The sequence below is a fragment of the Nyctibius grandis genome, chromosome 1 (genome assembly GCF_013368605.1).
Source record: "Nyctibius grandis isolate bNycGra1 chromosome 1, bNycGra1.pri, whole genome shotgun sequence".
NCBI classification, from domain to species: Eukaryota; Metazoa; Chordata; class Aves; order Nyctibiiformes; family Nyctibiidae; genus Nyctibius; species Nyctibius grandis.
In genome coordinates, this window is record NC_090658.1 from 27,327,154 (window position 1) to 27,344,900 (window position 17,747).

Sequence of the window (17,747 nt, forward strand, 5' to 3'; positions counted from 1 at the left end):
TATGCTTGTCAGGTTCAGTGAGCGTTGACACATAGCTCAGGGTGAGAGATGGCAGGCCTGCAGCAGCATTTTAATACCACTGTCACTTAAAATGTAATGGTCTGGGCATGGTGGCTGAATTCGGTTGTATTCGTCTCTGTGCTGTTATAGCACTGGTTGAAATTAGAAACAGGCTTCTAAGCCTTTGTCCCTCAGGTTAGTGGTCCTACAGAGTTCTTGGACGCAGGCCTGAAAGCAGACAGCTTGTGGGAGAGAAACTATTTGTAACACTAAAAATCATAACTTCACTGGTCAAGCAACTAGAAGGTGAAGACAGATTAATAAATGTACTCTGGATGTGGTAGTTTATTGTATGCTATTAGAGAGTTCTGCTTGGCCAAGCTAGTTTGGAGTCTTTGGGGGTTTTTCGTTTGCTTGTAATTAACTTTAAGGGTAGGATTCAGATGCTAAACACAAGTAGAACTGAGAGGAGAGTTTTGATGCATCAGTCCATGTTGCTGTTTCAAACTAGATGGGGTGGGACTATTGAAAAATAGTCACTAATAATTTGCAAGGGAAGATAATTGTAATGATTCCCTAAGACTTAAAATTATAACAATGTAGACAAACAGATAATTTTGTTATTTATTCACTACTATCTACTCTTTGTGAATGTATGTGTGTATATATATATAAAAAATCTACTCTATGCTCATTAGACTTCCTATTATGCATACACATGCTAGCTGAAGAGCAGTTAATTACAGCACAGGCTTGCGGGGCTACCTCAGGGTCTAAGTAATGAGGAATAGTGTGATATAAAATGAAGAAATTTTGAAGAAAATCAGTAATTGAGGATAAGGGCTTCTTCCATACTTCTAGGAAACTACTGTGTATTCCTTGACGATTTCATTTTGAGGCACGTTTCTTGGAAACCAGGAGGATTTTGGTTTTGTTATGTCACTGTCTTCAAATTTCTGAAGGATCTAAACAGTAGCTTTCATGTCTTCTGAATTGTTCTTCTCTGTAGATACTTCTTAGTTAATCTACAAAGACTTGTTTGATCTCTTTTTCTCTTCCTTTCAGTTCCTATTATTTTTATTATTTTCCTCTGAGAACCTTCCATATTCCCCTAAGAATATGATTCACAGAAAGTAATAAATTGCTTGAGTGTCATTGCATGAGTTTTTCTGTGCTGACTTCATGGAAGCACTAATTCCAGCCTTTCAAATGGTTTGTGTTGCCATATCTTTGCTCTCTGTTACCACCTGCAGTGTTTTTCATGGATCTTACCCTTCCACCTTGCTTTCACTGAATTGCTGGGTTTTAAACTTTCTTCAAAGAGCGAATTAATAGGCATGTTTGAAGTTAAATTTTAGCGTTACCTTTGTGCTGCTTTTTCTTTTTTCTTTTTTTTTTTTTATTTTTCTTGTAAAAGACCTGATTAAAAGCTTATTTATGTTAATGGGAATCTCCTTTTGATACAAGGAGGCTTTGCAGAAAATTTTCAGCCACTGTCTACTGTTTGTCTACAATTTGCTCCTAGTTTTAGTCCTGGCTTCTTGATGTTGCATGCTTTACCAGTAGTTTCCTTGCATGCAAGGTAAGTACGCTTACAGTGACTGACAATGAAGAAGACGCACTTGTTTCCTTACAGATCAGGCAGGCTTCTAGGGTTCCCTCTCAGTAGCAGAACCTTGTTTCACCAACATATTTATTCCTCTCTTCTCTAGCAGGCTATAAACTTTCAAAGAACCTGCAGTAGATAGTCTGGTTGCTAACATCTGCCTCCAGCCGGTTGGGACCTATTCGGCTTAGTGTTTACGCTAATGAACTTAACACAGAAATGTAGGAGCACTGATGACATGAAGCTGAGAGACCAAACTGATACAATGGAAGCTGAGATTTTAATATAGTAAGACCTAGATCCTGAGGCCTGGAGCAGTAGAAGGCAAAACTAAATTATTCAAAGTGCAAGATCACACATGCAGGAGTTGCTAGCAACATTTTAGCTATAAACAGGTTGTCTGCCAGAATTAAATGGTGAGGAAAAGGGCTCTAACATGCTAGTTAATCACACGAAGATTGAACCACTCGTGTATTATGAAAACACAAATGCAATCCCAGGATGTATCAGAAGTAATTTGAATGGAGATACGCAGCCTGGAAAACGTTAATGCATCAAAACCCTGGTAGGTTCTCCTCTGTAACACTGCATGCAGTTATAGCCACCCACAATCATAAAAGGTCAGTTTTGTGGTGGTATGGAGACAGACGGAAACATTGTCATGGAAAAAGAGAGTTAAATAGCTGGATGTTTTTATTTTTGCAAAATGAAGACTGCGAGGAGGACGGGCATCATTGCTGTTTTCATGCTCACCTGATGCACTTTCAGACGGCAGATGGGCAGACTTGTGCTGCAGTTAACAGCCATGCTGTCACAAGCACAAAAAGTAAACAACCTGGCCATGCTTTATTATCACCTGGAAGTTGGGAGATTCCCAGCTATTAGGAGAAGGAGGTTTTTGGATGGTATTCCGAAATCAGCAGAACATGTTTGTGTGTATCCCAGTGACAGCCAAGTCCCTGCTGTCCAAAGTGAGTGCTTTAGTGCCCTGATCAGAGTGAAAACCAGAGTAATCCAGGCAGAGAGAGGGCACTGGGGTGGGGGGGGGGGGGGGGGGGGGGGGGCATGCTGTGCATCAGTTGGGCTGGGCTAGGCTGGGCTCAGCTGTGATGTTCCTCCAGCTCATGACATGGGTTTGCAGAGCGTTGTGGCTTATCGGCGCTCGAGTCCACCTTTGGGTGGGCCCTCACCAAGTCACTGGGCTCTGTGTCACTCTCCCTGAGTGATGTTTTGTGTCCCTTCAGCTGACTGGGGCCACAGTGTAGTCAGATCAAGTGTTTCTGCATCTTTGGGGCTCAGTTAATAGTTTCTCCAGACCTCTGGGGATCCCACAGAGAACCGAGACCTGCAAGGAGTTTGTTCAGGTCCAGCACACCTAGGGGGCTCCCACGTGAGGTTAATAAGCCTGAGCCAATTCTGGGAGCAAAAGTTGGGAGTGCTGGTCCTGTGTCCCTTGGCACTTGTGCAAAGAGGTTGTTGAGGCTCCAGAGGTGAATTATTGCGGAGCCAAGCAGAGTCTGGCAAGGGCTGTGAGTTTGAGCTCAGAGCTGCACAAAAGCAGCTACAGCTGTTCCCGGTGAAGAGCTGGCCCCTGAAGCCAGAGCGCTGCATCCACGTGGTGCTGCCTTTTGTAGCAGCCCTGAGCCTGAGCTATTTGTTTTTGTGTGGCGTGGATAATCCAAGGCACCTGGGTGTGCTATCTGCAGAGCTTCAACTGTACTTTTAGGTTGGTTTGATCCATACTTGAAAGGATTTATAGGATGTCTGCAGTTGAAGATTAATTAACTTAGCAAGTGCCAAGGTCCTTTCAGGTATCCTCTCCTGCTCCTCTCCCCTCCCCCAGATGCTTCTGCACAGTGGGTAGTGGCATCTGAACATCTCTTTATACGGGGCAGAGAATTTTTGCTTTCATACCTACTGTTTTCAGGCTGGTAGATACCAGAATTGTCGAGGATTTTTGTTTGTTGGGATTTTTTTTCCCCTATTGTTTTTAAAACTTCTGGCTTTATCTCCCCCATACTCCCTTACCTACATATCTGTTATGAGATGACCAAGGTTCTTTTCTTCCAAAAGATGAAGTGAGGGAAAAAAAGTCTTGACATACTGCTTTGTACCTGGAAATAGTGAGAATGCAGGAAAGAAACAGATAGTCTGATGCTCTTGAGCATTCAGTTGAGCCAGTATGCTATGAAAGAATTAAATCACTGGTTTTCTTAACTTGCAAATACAAGAATTTGGCCTCAGGCAATTAGATGCTGTTTGAAAATGGTTTTGTTGATATGCTGCCATCCTCTCTAGTATTTCAAAAGATTTTTACATTAATATTATATCTGCCCTACAGGTTATTCTGATGAAAGGAGATTTACAGTCTTAGAGAAAAATCTTTCAGTGGGTTGTCTCTTTTTTTTTTTTTTTTTTTTTTTAATCTTTCCTCTTCTGCAGGGAGAGGTTTAATCAAGTTATACCTAGCCTATGTCTCTCTAACAAGTGTGTTAAATATATATCTTCAAAGATAATATTGAATAGCATGCAGCCAGCTAATAAAAGCAAAAAATGTTCTTTCTTTAATGGCGAAGTTCAGAGAGCTAATCTGTATCTGAATGCCCTGCAGATAATTTTTTCCCTGAGCTCCAGGAGAGCCTCTTCTCTTCTGGCCAGAGACCTGATTGAATTCCTCTTGGACTCTTCATCTCTCTCATCTGCAGAGTCCCGACAGGTGCAACTGCCTCCATCTCGATGAATTTCAGTTGCAGCTTGTCTCCACTGTTCTAAGCAGTGATGAGAAATTTGATCCTAAATTTGTGGTGTCGTTTTGCACTGATCTTATGGAACCAGACATGCCAAGCTCAGTGTTAAATCAAGAATCTGACTTGCACAAATGAGTGGTCTTTTCTAAATACCCTCAGGCTATGCTGTGCTTTGATTTGTAAGAGTGAGAGTGCCAGATTTTAATAGAAAGGTCATTATTAATACATTACTTTTGGTTTTGACCAGTGTTATTTTATCTCTGTAAAATACATACGCCACCAAAATATTTTTTTTATAGTATTGGGTTTGCGTGGCAAGGTTTTGGTAGCAGAGGGGGCTACAGGGGTGACTTCTGTGAGGAGCTGCTAGAAGCTTCTCCTATGCCTGATAGAGCCAAAGCCAGCCAGCTCCAAGATGGGACCTGCTGCTGGCCGAGGCCGAGCCCTCCAGTGATGGTGGTAGTGCCTCTGGGATAATGTAGTTAAGAAGGAAAAAAAAAAAAAGACTGTGCAACAGCAATTGCAGCCTGAGAGATGAGTGAGAATATGTGAGAGAAACAACTCTGCAGACACCAAGGTCAGTGAGGAAGGAGGAGGAGGAGGTGCTCCAGGCACTGGAGCAGAGATTCCCCTGCAGCCCGTGGTGAAGACCATGGTGAGGCAGGCTGTCCCCCTGCAGCCCGTGGAGGTCCATGGTGGAGCAGTTATCCACCTGCAGCCCCTGGAGGACCCCATGCCAGAGCAGGTGGATGCCCAAAGGAGGCTGTGACCCCATGGGAAGCCCACACTGGAGCAGGCTCCTGACAGCACCTGTGGACCCGTGGAGAGAGGAGCCCACTCTGGAACAGGTTTGCTGGCAGGACTTGTGACCCCATGGGGGACCCACGCTGGAAGAGTCTGTTCCTGAAGGACTGCACCCTGTGGAAAGGACCCACACTGGAGCAGTTAATGAAGAACTGCAGCCCGTGGGAAGAACTCATATTGGAGAGGTTCATGGAGGACTGTCTCCGTGGGAGGGATCCCACGCTGGAGCAGGGGAAGTGTGAGGAGTCCTCCTGAGGAGGAAGGAGCAACAGAGACAACATGTGATGAACTGACCGCAACCCCCATTCCCCCTCCCCCTGTGCCGCTGGAGGTGAGGTAGAGAAGTCAGGAGTGAAGTGGAGCCTGGGAAGAAGGGAGGGGTGGGGCCAAGGTGGTTTAAAATTGGGTTTTTTATTTCTCATTACCCTACTCTGTTTTGATTGGTAATAAATGAAACTAATTTCCCCAAGTGGAGTCTGTTTTGCCTGTGGTGGTAATTGCTGAGTGATCTCTCCCTGTTGTCTTGACCCACGAGCCTTTCATTATATTTTCTCTCCCCTGTCCAGCTGAGGAGGAAGAGAGATAGAGTGGCTTTGGTGGGCACCTGGTGTCCAGGCAGGGTCAACTCACCACAGGTGGAAACATGAGAGATGTTACTTGTTTGGAGTAATTATGTAAAAATTTGTGTCAAACTAGAGACAACACTGGTCTTTAGCTTTTCTCAGCAATGCAATTAAGCAATACACATTTGGTAAAATAACTATTGTTTCTAATTTAGCTACTGGAAAGTTTTTTCTTTGATATTTGATCTGAGCCAAGTTTTCTGCTGTTGTCAGTGGATGAACTCACAAGGTTCTCATTCAAAGGAGCTGTATTTGTTCTTAGAAAGAGGTGGGACAGCTGTTTTTCTTCTCCGTATTTGGTCTTTTGGTACTGGACTTAAATGGCTCACTTTCTTTGTTTTAATATTCTAAATAAGGAAAAAACTTTATGCATGTGTTAGTTTTACATTGCTCAATTATTATGATTTCTGTTCAGGAATTATTTTGTGAGCGTGTGTTTTTTTTGCACTAGCTTTCAGTTGTATTTGGACTGTCATAGGAAAATTCCCTTTTCCTGCCTCCAGTGCAGAGGAAACCTACTATCAAGGTCAAAAGCAACACAAAATTCAAGTAAAATGGATTCCAGGTCTCAGAAGGTTGACTTGAGTGGAAAAGGCGTCACACTAATCATATCTTTTAAGTTTGGGAACTTGGTAAATTTGATAAACTGTGATCTGTTTCATTAAACAATTTAAGAATGTTAAAACTGTTAAGCATCAAAAAACTCAAGCTACAGTGTGTGAGGAGGAAAACCAAAAGTTTTTGACAAATTAAGCCATATGTGTTGTGCGATCTTCAAAGTGAATATCGTGCACGTAGTAGAATACTTTTGACTAGCTTATGTTCAGGTATGTGGATTCATTGACCTAGTTAAGTTTGAGCAATGCTTGACAAGTGATGTTAAAACCACGCAAGCTCATGGGTACTTCTTTCTCTGGCTAGGTGTTACTGAGTATGTTATATGATTTGGTCACCATAAATTTTTCCTATATGTGTCAGTGCTTTCCAAGTCATTGGCGTGTGCTAGGATCATCACTGCTATATTCAAAGCTAGGGCTTTCCGATGTTGTCAGGGCTGGGATGATATTCCACAGAATTGCACACCACTCTGATAAAATCTTCTATGATCAGAAATACTTCTTTTAAACAACCTAGAATATTCACCACATTTTTTCATTAGACTGATGATTGTCAGTCTTCTATCTTGTCTAGCTGTAGAAGAAAGACCTTGAGTGTCAAGAATTCATTTCCAAACTTTGTGCAAGACTGCTTTATATCTTTTGTCGATGAAAATAGTTACAGGTGTTTCCTCTCTCATTCTCTTTTGACTGCAGTAAGACAGAATATGTTTCTGCAGTCTGTGTAGTTAGGGGTATTTCAAATTCAGAGAAGGGTTGGTCTTGCTCACAACTTCAATTATTTCTCTGTCTTTGCATCTTCTAAAATGTTTCTGTAAGCAAGAGACTATTTTGGAGTCTACATTGCTTCTGCTGTCACTGAAACTATCTGCTTTCTCTTGCCTTTTTAGATCTCCAAGTTTCACTTAAGCTGTTAAGCTGTAATTCTGGGGGAATAAGTCTGAGTTTTTCATAATTTCAATTTTAGATGTTTTAGGGAATGCAAAACAAAGATTGTACATTCATGCAGTATGAGTAATAATCTTACACTTAATTGGGCAATTATTTACAAGCATTCTCTGGGCATTTACAGGAAGTCTGTCTCATGTTTGTCTTTTGAAAGAAATATAAAAGTAATTGTTTAAAGATCTTAAAAGTTTAGAGCTCAATATTGGTCGCATCAAATGCGATTAGAGATTTCTTATTACTGTACTGCTAATTCACAGCTATTTTTCTACTGCAGTCCTACTCAACTATTTACATTTTGGTTTGGAACTCTTGAGTTCCCTCTGTCTGCTGTGATTTTGAAATCCCTACTCAAAAAATATTGGAGTTCCAGATTCACAGCAGAATATTATATTACTTTGGGTTTGTGATATTAGTTACATTAACAATGGGTATTAATTACTAAAGAAGTTTAAGAGTGGTAAAAGTTACCATTTCGTTGATGCAGAATTAGTGAAATACTTGAGTCTTTGTCATCAGTGCTTTTTGAAATGAAGCTCCTGTGTCAGCAGCGTTGGAGGCTGACATTAATTCTTCTGGATTTGAGTTCTGATTTAACCACAGTTAAAGAGCACTACGGTGCTGGTTTTGCTGTGTGGGTAGGGTGTAAATGCTTTTAGAAGTCTCCAAGGGCTTTTCTGGTCTTTTGAAGTTAGAAAATGATAATTGTCATAGTGCGGAGGGAAGGCTCCTGTGGGGCACCTAATATACAAGTTGCAATCATGTATTCCTTAAATCCACATGACTTACCTTCCAACAACAGGCTAATGTGTTTGACCAGGCCACTCAGCTACTCTGTGATTAGTTTTCTCTGGTGGGAAATAATCTCATGTTCCTTGAAAAGGAGCTTCTGAAGTCTTGTGAAGTGCTCAGATGCCCCAACAGAGTTATGCATGTATTTTGTCACAGCTTGTCCTGGTTTGGCCTAAACCAGGCCGATTTTCCTTTCAGTGATTTTTACTTTCAGCTAAGTCTCCTCTAAGTAACTGCACTTTCTGAAACTAACTGCATGTTTGCAGACAGTGTCTGCTTCCAGGACTGATAAAACTCGAAGTTTGTAGTTATCGCTGAGGTACCGGTAGGGATGTTGTGCAGTAAGGCTCTTGCTGTACTTATTCTTAAAGAAACCAAGGTCACTGCTGAATTCCTCACTGCTTACAAGTGAAGAGTCGAAGGGGGGTCGCAGCTTCAGCGGGGAGCAGACAGGGCAGGTGACCCAAAATTGACCAACGAGGGTATTCCATCCCACACACGTCATTCTCGGTATAAAGGGGGGGGATCACGAGGGTCTCGCTCTCTTTCTGCTATGGCCGGTGTCCAAGGAGGACTCCGTCTGTTTTCCTGCTGCCCCCGATCCCGATCCGTGCATCCCTGAATCCAGCTCTCAACCGTCACTAGGCCCAGCCTGGGCCTTCCCGGAGCCTGCCCTGCAGTGCCGGTGGTGACGTGGCTGACTTCAGGGGAGCTCAATCTTGGTTTTGTATATATATTTGTATATATTTGATTATTTCTATTATTATTATTATACTCTTTTTCATTATTATAGTTTATTAAAACTGTTTTAACTTTCCAACCCGGAAGTCTCTCTCCCTTTTCCCTTTCCCTTTGGGGGGAGGGGGGGGGGATAACAGAGGGCATCTGCCACAGGTTTAGTAGCTGTCCCAGCTTTAAACCGTGACAGATTTATTGGCGCCCAACGTGGGGCTCGAAAGAAGCTCCGACAGGTTGCTCTGATAAGTCGAATCGCAGCTCCAGTGGGAGGAGACCCGGAGAGCTCAGCTGAGAGAGTATCGGAGTTCTTCCTTTGAGATTTACGAGGGGTTGGAAATTAAAACAGATAGCGAAGATGGTAATGTCATTTTTGATCGCTGTGCTATCTCATCTCTTTATTAAGCCTTTTACAGAGTTAAGTGTAATAATACCTTACTTGCCGTTGTTTGTTAGTGTTTATGTGCAGTTTATCATTGCTGGGTACTGGTCAACATGCATTGTTTTGTTATGGTGTTTCGTACGGATTTATGTCGTGATAAACTGGGTTGTTACTACTCTGACCTCGGTAGCAGAGATTTTATCTGCGCACTCTGGGAGTCCTTTAGCTGATTCTGTTAATGATTATACTTCCAATTTTACTTTGGGAAATAGTACCTTCTCCTTTTCTGCCAAGGTGATTCCACTAGATTTAGCGAAATTAGGATGGTGCTGTCTAGGTGGCATGGTTTTATTTTCGTTTGTCCTGAATGTGTTTCTGGTGTGGTATGTGATTAGATGTCAGTGCAGCAACAGCGGTAGGTATCATGCTGCCCCTGTAACCAGGACACAGCTGTAGACAGCGTTACAGCTGGAGTCATTAGGAGCTATTGTTTCTTTCTGTTATTGAGGATATGATGCAATATGCAATAACATGCAGCCATTGGAATGATTTCAATAAATTAATAATTCAGGTTAGCGTATTAGCTTGTGATGGTACCAAGTTTAAGATGATATTCCTTAGCAAAGCTTTTGACTCTTTTTCCTGCAGTATCCTTGTGTCTTAGCTGGGCTGTTATGGTTTGGATGGGTGGGCTGCTAGGTGGGTAGAAGAACCAGCTGGGTGGTTGGCCTCAGACGGTCATGGTTAAGGGGTCATACTCTACCTGCTGGCCAGTAGGTAACAAGTGGAGTCTGCAGGGGTCTGTCCTGTCCTCTTAACATCTTTAGCAGTGACCTGGAGCAGGCAGCACAGTACAGTGTTGCAGATAACAGCAGACCAGGTGGCCCAGTTGATATGCTGGAGGGTAGAGCTGCCAGCCAGGGGTACCTGGGCAGGTCGGAGGGGTGGGTCAGCAGGAACCTCACAAAATTAAGTGAGGACAAATGCAAAGTTTGGGGGAAAGAAGAGCCCCTGGCAGGAATACAGGCTGGGGACAGAGGGGCTGCAGGAAGCAGCTCTGTGGGAAAGGCCCTGGGGGTCCTGTCAGACAGGCAAGTGCCAAGAAGTTGTGCCATCTCCATCCTCGGAGGTTTTCAAGACTGGACTAGCCAAAATCCTGAGCAACCTAGTCTGGTCTCATGGCTGAGCCTGCTCTGAGCCAGAGGTTGGACTTAAAGACTTCCCGAGGTTCCTTTCAACCTGAAGTACCTTATCCTGTGATTCTGTGACTACGTATTTATTCAATTTCAGGTTTTAATTTGAAATTTGTCTTTTTTATTTAATTTGCATGTCTAAAATGTTACATGCTCAGTCTGTTCTATTACAAATTCAACTAACGCTTACTCTGTGTGTGTGTATTTCAGTGTTCTGTTTAAAAAAAAAATAATTAAAATCTGGGCCTTTACCAAGCTCGCATTTTAGAAATAACTGTTATGTCACAAGTGTTATTTGTATCTCTGTGCTTATTGCTGGTTTCTTTTGTGCTTATTTCTTGTGTAAACTTGCTATATGATTAATATGCTTTTTTTTTGTTTCAACAGAGGGAGAATATATCAAGATGTTCATGCGGGGTCGACCAATCACAATGTTCATTCCTTCTGATGTAGAAAACTATGATGATATTAGGACAGAGCTGCCTCCTGAAAAGTTAAAACTGGAGTGGGTGTATCCTTGATATCAGTAACTACTTGAGGTTCTCTTTTTGTCCTGTCTTGCCTTTTCTTTTTTTTTAATTTAGAATCTCATCTTCTGTGGTCTCTGTTAATGAATTACTAAGTAATGAAAAATTACTTTTAAGCAGGGAAAAAACTTCAATTTAATATAATAATTGAAATGGTTTGTAGCTACTTTATAGTACAGCTTTAAGCTGCAGAATATGTAGGCACAGAAAAGCTGTAGTTTTTCTTTGTTTTGCTGTTGAAGCTAATTGCAATTTATTTTTAGCGTGAAAGTGAATGTCTTCAGAGAGTTATTGAGTTTGAAAAATCTCTCCCTCCTCACTGTATTAATGTAGGCTTTGTATTCAGAAGCATTGCTAGTTTTCTGTTCATTTTTAGGAGGTTTTAGAGCTTTGGAAGATCTTGAATAAGATCCAGAATTTCTCATTGTCGTTACCTATAGAGCGAGGATTGCAGAAGCAGCCGTCCACAAGGTTCTTTGCACGACTTCGGTGTTTCAGGTCCAGACTAAAGGGGTTCACTTCTTGGAGAATAGTATGCATTAAATATATTTATGATGTGAAGAATAGAGTTAGTTCATGTGTGGTGACAACAATTCTCCAGGCTTAGTAGATCAGACGTTACATTCATTATAAGAGACATGCTTCTGCACACGTTTGGGTCTTCCTGTCACCCCCCCTAATCTCTGCAGATTCTTCCAGTAAGTTGTGATTGTATAAGTAAGTTTCTTAATACTTAAGTAAAATAACATGTCTAGGCAGCACTCGAGTTGGTGTAATAATCTCAAGTTTGATCCTTCTGATGATGCTGAAAGCAGGAAGATTTTTAGGAACGTTGATGATACATTGTCATATGTCAGGATATGTACAGACAGAGGCTGCCCATACCTCTCTCAGCATATCCCTTAGTGACTAAGGCATACGTATATTTTAAGCCATCCCTTGTTACTCGCTTTAGCAAAGAAGATTTCTCTATTATTCTTCCTGCCTTTATTAACTAATAGATGTTTGAAACAGAAAATGTTGGGTGCTTGGTTATGAAGAGCAGCTGTGGAGCTCATGTCCTCTGAACTTTTCAGTGAGACCGTGGAAGCTTAGACCATAAGGAGGAAAATTTTGGATTAAAAGCCTGGCTGGAAGGGAAACAGAGCTCTTATTCACACTTTGCAAAGTTGTGGTGCCCAGCTTTCCTACTGTCATAGCTCTTGGGTGATGCTGGCACTCATATGACTGTGGAGTGAATTGGGTCAGTCACTGATCTGGCTGAAATGTAATCTTTTTTTGTGGAGTTAACTTTCAGCAGGATCAACTCCTTAATTTGCTTTGACCCACAAACATGCAAGGGCTAGAACTGGCATACTGGAGGAAGATCGGATCTACTTTTTCAGCAGCAGTGAGGAGTTTGGACTGATGACAACTGATCATGAAATCACACTCTACGTTAAGTAGGTGGAAATCCCGGTGCAGACAGACTTATTTAATGTCCAAGGACCTTAAGTTCAGGCTAAACCAGTTTCCTTCTGAGGGCTAATTAAAGTGAAATAAATCTAGTCTAAACAGACTGTCCATATGTTTTTGGAATCTGTTTAAGGAAATGTCATCCTAAATCAGACCAGTATATTTCTGAGTGTAGGGTATCTTTTGGATACGATGGTGAAGAAAACAATGAGGAAAAGGCAGTAAAATTGATGAGGGCTTGATATTGGTCTCTATGAAACTGCACAAAATTGCTCTTCAGTTTTGGAGACAGGAAGATACAGTAGCAGCAGATCTTGTACTTCAAGCACAGATTTAGCAAGGGGAAGAAATCTGCCAGTCAGCTGTAAATTCCAAATATGACAGCAAACTGAAGGCTGTACACCTTATTAAAAAGACATGGGGACAGTGATTTACAGAATATTTTAGTAATGTTAGTATTTTACAACTGAAAAGTCAATTGAGTTTTGAATTGTTCAGTCTATAACTTTTGTTTTGTATGCCTGTAATTCTTCTGCCTTCTGGATGATTGTTTATAATTGGGTTTTCTTTCAATATTACTGTTTTGGAAGATGCTGATCGACTATGAACAACTTCAGGGCAAGAACAGAAGAGTTCTTGGGGTGGGCTTTTTGTTTGGGGTTTTTTTTGGGTTGGTTGGTTGGTTTGGGGGGGAGGTGTGTGTCCTTTTTAGATGAACTGTGTGCTGCAGGTATATTCAACTACTGATACCCAGTACTGCAGATTGAACAGAACACACTTAGCTTTTGTATGCCCTGCAGATTGCTGTCAGTTGAAGAAATACCTAAGCTGCTTGGCAAGATAAAGTAGCTCATGGAGAAGTCTGAACTCTTGACTGTGTCTGGTTCCTGAGTGATTTCATTTAAATTTAATAATTTAGTTTGGGTATCTCTGCTTTGTAATGCAGCCTTTCCTACTGCTGTTCAGAACTGGTTAAAGTATATCTGGCATTCCTAGTAATAGCAAAATGGGCTTATTTAGCTGGTACAGAGGTCATAGCGCTGCTGTTGGCAGGCAGTGACTTTATAGACTCTTTCTCCCAATGTATAGTAGCTCTGTTTCTGCAGAGTAGTTCTGACTCTGTTTTATAAGATATTTTTGAGCACTGATGCTCTTCTAAGAATAATTGAAGTCAGCAGTAAATATACTGTTGAATTCTGGTGTCCAGTGGTTCACTTTTCATGAGGGCCATGGCTATTCTTAGCCAATTAAAAACAAAACCCCAAACTAAAAGCTGTTAAGCGTATCAAATGTGACAAAACAGTCCTTGTAATTTGTGAGAAACATTCACCATATGAAGACAACTGTCTCTGAATTTCCCTGGTTGAAACATGGGTCTCATTGAAAGGTTAACATTGAAATTTAGTGGAAATTAAGCATCAAAGGTATGTCATCCCTTTTTCTGTAGAGAGAGTGAGTCAGTTATTGTATGAACGTATCTACTGCTTTGTTCTGAGTGTGTGGAGAAGGAAAAAACTGCTGTGGAGCAACAACTCCTCTTGTTTTCTCTCAAGATGATCTGGGGTGGAGAATGAAGAAAACAAAAAATTTCTCCCACAAAACAGGTTGTTCCTTTACATGCTCCTGAAAAACATGCTCCTAGAAAATGCAGCTGCTTTTTAGTACTTTATTATGTAGGAGGGGTAAAGGAAAGGAACAGACAGAGAAAATGCAACCATTTTTTGCAGCCTCATGAATGCCAGAACTCCGTGTTGGGTGCCAAAATATTTAGCCTTAGCTTTGCATAGTAGACTTCTGCTGTGGAAAGGCGTGTTTGCATAAATCACTAATACTTTTCTAGGATGAATGTTCAAAGATGTCAATCTTAATAAATCCTTATCAATACACTCCCTATTGTATGTAGCAGATTAACAAGATCTGCCTTTCTCCTCTGAGAAGGTATTTAGAATAGTGTTCTTCATGCTTCAGGGTAGAAAAAATATTTTCATTGGTTTGCAGCCCATCATTTTTGAAAGTTCAGTGGCCTGGTTGTTTTGGTCTGGTTTGTTTTTTTTATAAAAGGCCATTCTGGAGTTTCTTTTTGTTCCATCAGTGTTTAAAAGAAGAAGAAATTGGAAAATTTAGTGGGAAAGTAAATAATGATGGAAGAGACACAGAGGCATCCTTTTCTTTTCTGCCCTCAGCATTGTGTTGTACCAGCATTTCTCTCGATATCATTTGCTAAGCAAGCCAGTGAATAATCTGTGCTTCAGAGGAGCCATTGTGTTCTTCTGTAATAAATGGACGACAGCAAGATATAAATCTGTTTTGTTTTCTGTACTCTTAAGGGATTTAATTGACAACTGAATGCAGTGTCCCTCTTTGAACCATTGTTTAGTTACAGCATGTGTTTAATTTTGCAAGTGTTGCTGTGGTATAGCAGTCCTGTGGTTTGATGGGACTGCCAAAGAGGAAAGGTAGTATTATGAGGGATTTTTGGTTGGGGGTAGCATTGGAAGGAGTGTGGTGGTATTTTTGTTAGAAAGGTAGCCCTTTTCCAAGAAAAATAGAGACCAGGCTGTCAGCTTAGGAGATGTCAGTTTAGATACTCCCAAACTTGGACTACTGCACCTGTTTTCATTTATGAGAAAGGGCCAGATTCATCCATCCAGATTTCTCGATGTGAGTCTTTGACTTCCTTGTATTTACCTGATTAACCAGGACCCTAAGGCTGGAATCCTTTAGCTAAAGTTGCATAATGTCTTACCCATATTTTCCTTGCTGTTGCAGGTGTATTAGTTGGCACTGAAGCAGGGAGCTCTCTGAAATGGAGGACCTAACAGGAAAATTAATTTTTTTGAGGCTACAGATCTACTGTTCAAGTCTGAATTTTGATGTTAATTGTACATAGTGACACTGGGAACTGAAATACAGGCAGCCAGCCACATAAATGGACTAGATGAAGAAAATTGCACCTGGTGCCAAGAAATAATGAGTTGTAGTAATGTTTGATCAGTGCTAACCAAGGCTGGTTCGCAGTGTGTAAAATTTCTGAATGTCGTTAGGAGTCACACAGGTTTCCTACAGAAATCATCCCTTTTATATTTTTTGGGTAGATTTGGATAGAATATTTTTCACTGTGTCAGTTCATTTTGAGTTTTGTTTGTTTTAAAAATACTCTAAAACAGTCTAAAGAAATATTTCCTGAACTTGGCAGCTGCTGTGCAGAAGCTTGCCTTTTTCTGAGGGACATGAGGAATTTTCACACGCTTGTTTTAAAAGGCCGAATGGAAGTAATACTCTGGTGCCTGGGGTGCAGATGCACAGCTCTGTTGCTGCAAAAAATGTTAAGCCAGTACAGTGAGTCCTCCTGTTACCTAATGAAACTTCACATGGAGGTTTTTATAAAATAACAACACTATTTGTTTTGCTTCAGTGTGTCTTATGTATTTTATTTTTAACATCAGTGAGCATCACTTTTTAAGGGATTTGGTTTCCTGAAGTCCAGTTGTATGGGGTTTGTTTTGTTTTGTTTTTCTAAACTGTGTTACTGAAATCGTGCTATAGTTCCAGAGGGAAAACATAAAGGGCATTTGCTGACATGAGAGCTCCCCAGGAATCCTTTAAGGAAAAGAAAAAAAAAAATAAAATATGTTGTGTTTGGTTTTGTTCTGGTATACAGTGATTATGAAAACCTTGACTTTAAAAAAAAAAAAATCTGTATAGATATGGGTATCGTGGAAGAGACTGTCGAGCCAATGTTTACCTCCTTCCTACCGGAGAAATTGTATATTTCATAGCATCAGTGGTGGTACTATTTAACTATGAGGAGAGAACTCAGCGACACTACTTGGGTCATACAGACTGCGTTAAATGGTTAGTATATAACATTTGCATGTAAGTATGTGTTTAATAATGCAGAAATTTATTTTTTTATTCTCTCCTACTGTATGTATGAGCTCATTAATTTCATCATAATTGTAGTTATTTTCTATTTCATCAGTCCCAGTAGATTTCACTGTAGAAAACACTGCGCAGGTGAACGGTGCTAGAGCAGTCCATGCTAGCTTAGAGTTTCTGGCTTAAAAGTAAAACAACGGGATGTGTAGAGAATCCAAGAGTGCCAGATTAGAGAAAGGATCTTTGCGTAAATTATTCTAAATAGATGTCCCAGAAATTAAAATTGCTGTCAACCTAATTCTAAATCAGTGATTTACAGGTAGTATGCAAAGGTGCAGTCTTAAAGGAGAATTAGAAAACCAAATGGAAAACTGAGCAATCGTTTTCTCATGTTCTAATAGATGTCCCATCCAAGAATTAAGACTGTCTGGGAAATCAGAAAGATGTTTGTGAAACAAAACAGAGAAGCGGGGAAACTGAAGCCAACGTCATTGGGGATGCAAAGGCAGTTGCTGACTTTACGATGTTAGTCTGAAGAGTAGTGCACATAATGTAATGAACATAAGCTCCCTACTGTACCTGAATGGAGAAAAATTGCCATCTAAACCTCTTTTCTCCTGGCTGTGCTTTGATAACTGTAATTGCTTGCTGTGGGAGCAATGCTGTCAGTCTTGTGTTCTTCACTTTCATTCAAAAAGCTAGACTGAATTGCAAATGTTTTTGATGTCCATCATTCCGACCTCTTCAGGCTCCCCTCTGCTCCTCCTTACCTGTTTCAATGGCTTTCTTCACCTTTGTAATTTTACAGAGAAAGCAAATAAGGTCACTCAAAAAATCATTAGGACTGAGAGGATGTGTACTCTGAAATCTGTTTTTTCACATCAGCTCCAAAGTAAAATGTGATAAGCAAAAGCAGATTTTTAATTACAGTAGTAGTTCACCATACTGGAGAACTTCATTAGTACAATTACATCAGTAACTCGTTTCTAGTGGCAGTAATCCCTAACTCCTGGGTACACAAGCCCTCAGCCAACTTTTCAGCTGTTTTTTCCCCAGGTTCGTGGTATCGGTAGGTTTAGGCATAAAATATACTGTAGTGTTTATAAATATGGCACATAACTACGTGTAAGAAGTTCATCATGAGGCAGTGTATATTTTGTTACAGTGGACTCCTGATACAGTGCAAACCTTAGATTTGTCGGAGCACAAGTGGAGGTGGCTCTTCTGACACTCCTGGTTGTGTGCCAGCAGCCATCGCAAGAGCCTGATCAACCCGTCAGTACAGTGTGTAATGAAATAGTCTGATGAAAAACATTCAAGCTGTCTCATTAAAAGTGGGATTTAGGATTGTAAGTGTCTTCATGGGCTTCTGTTGAGAAAGAAAAAAAAAATTACAAAAAACCTCTCAGTTTTGAAGACCTATGACAGCAAAAGCAAGTCAT

The 17,747-nt window shown here is 40.9% G+C and overlaps 1 protein-coding gene across 1 annotated transcript in view; it reads left to right on the forward strand.

The window, feature by feature from the left end:
- Positions 1 to 17,747, forward strand: part of EML4 (EMAP like 4) — a 182,996-nt gene that overhangs the window by 131,608 nt on the left and 33,641 nt on the right. The window contains exons 8-9 of the mRNA XM_068398931.1: positions 10,832 to 10,955; positions 16,132 to 16,281. Of these exons, the coding sequence (XP_068255032.1) occupies positions 10,832 to 10,955; positions 16,132 to 16,281 (274 nt within the window). The remainder of the gene's footprint in view (positions 1 to 10,831; positions 10,956 to 16,131; positions 16,282 to 17,747) is intronic.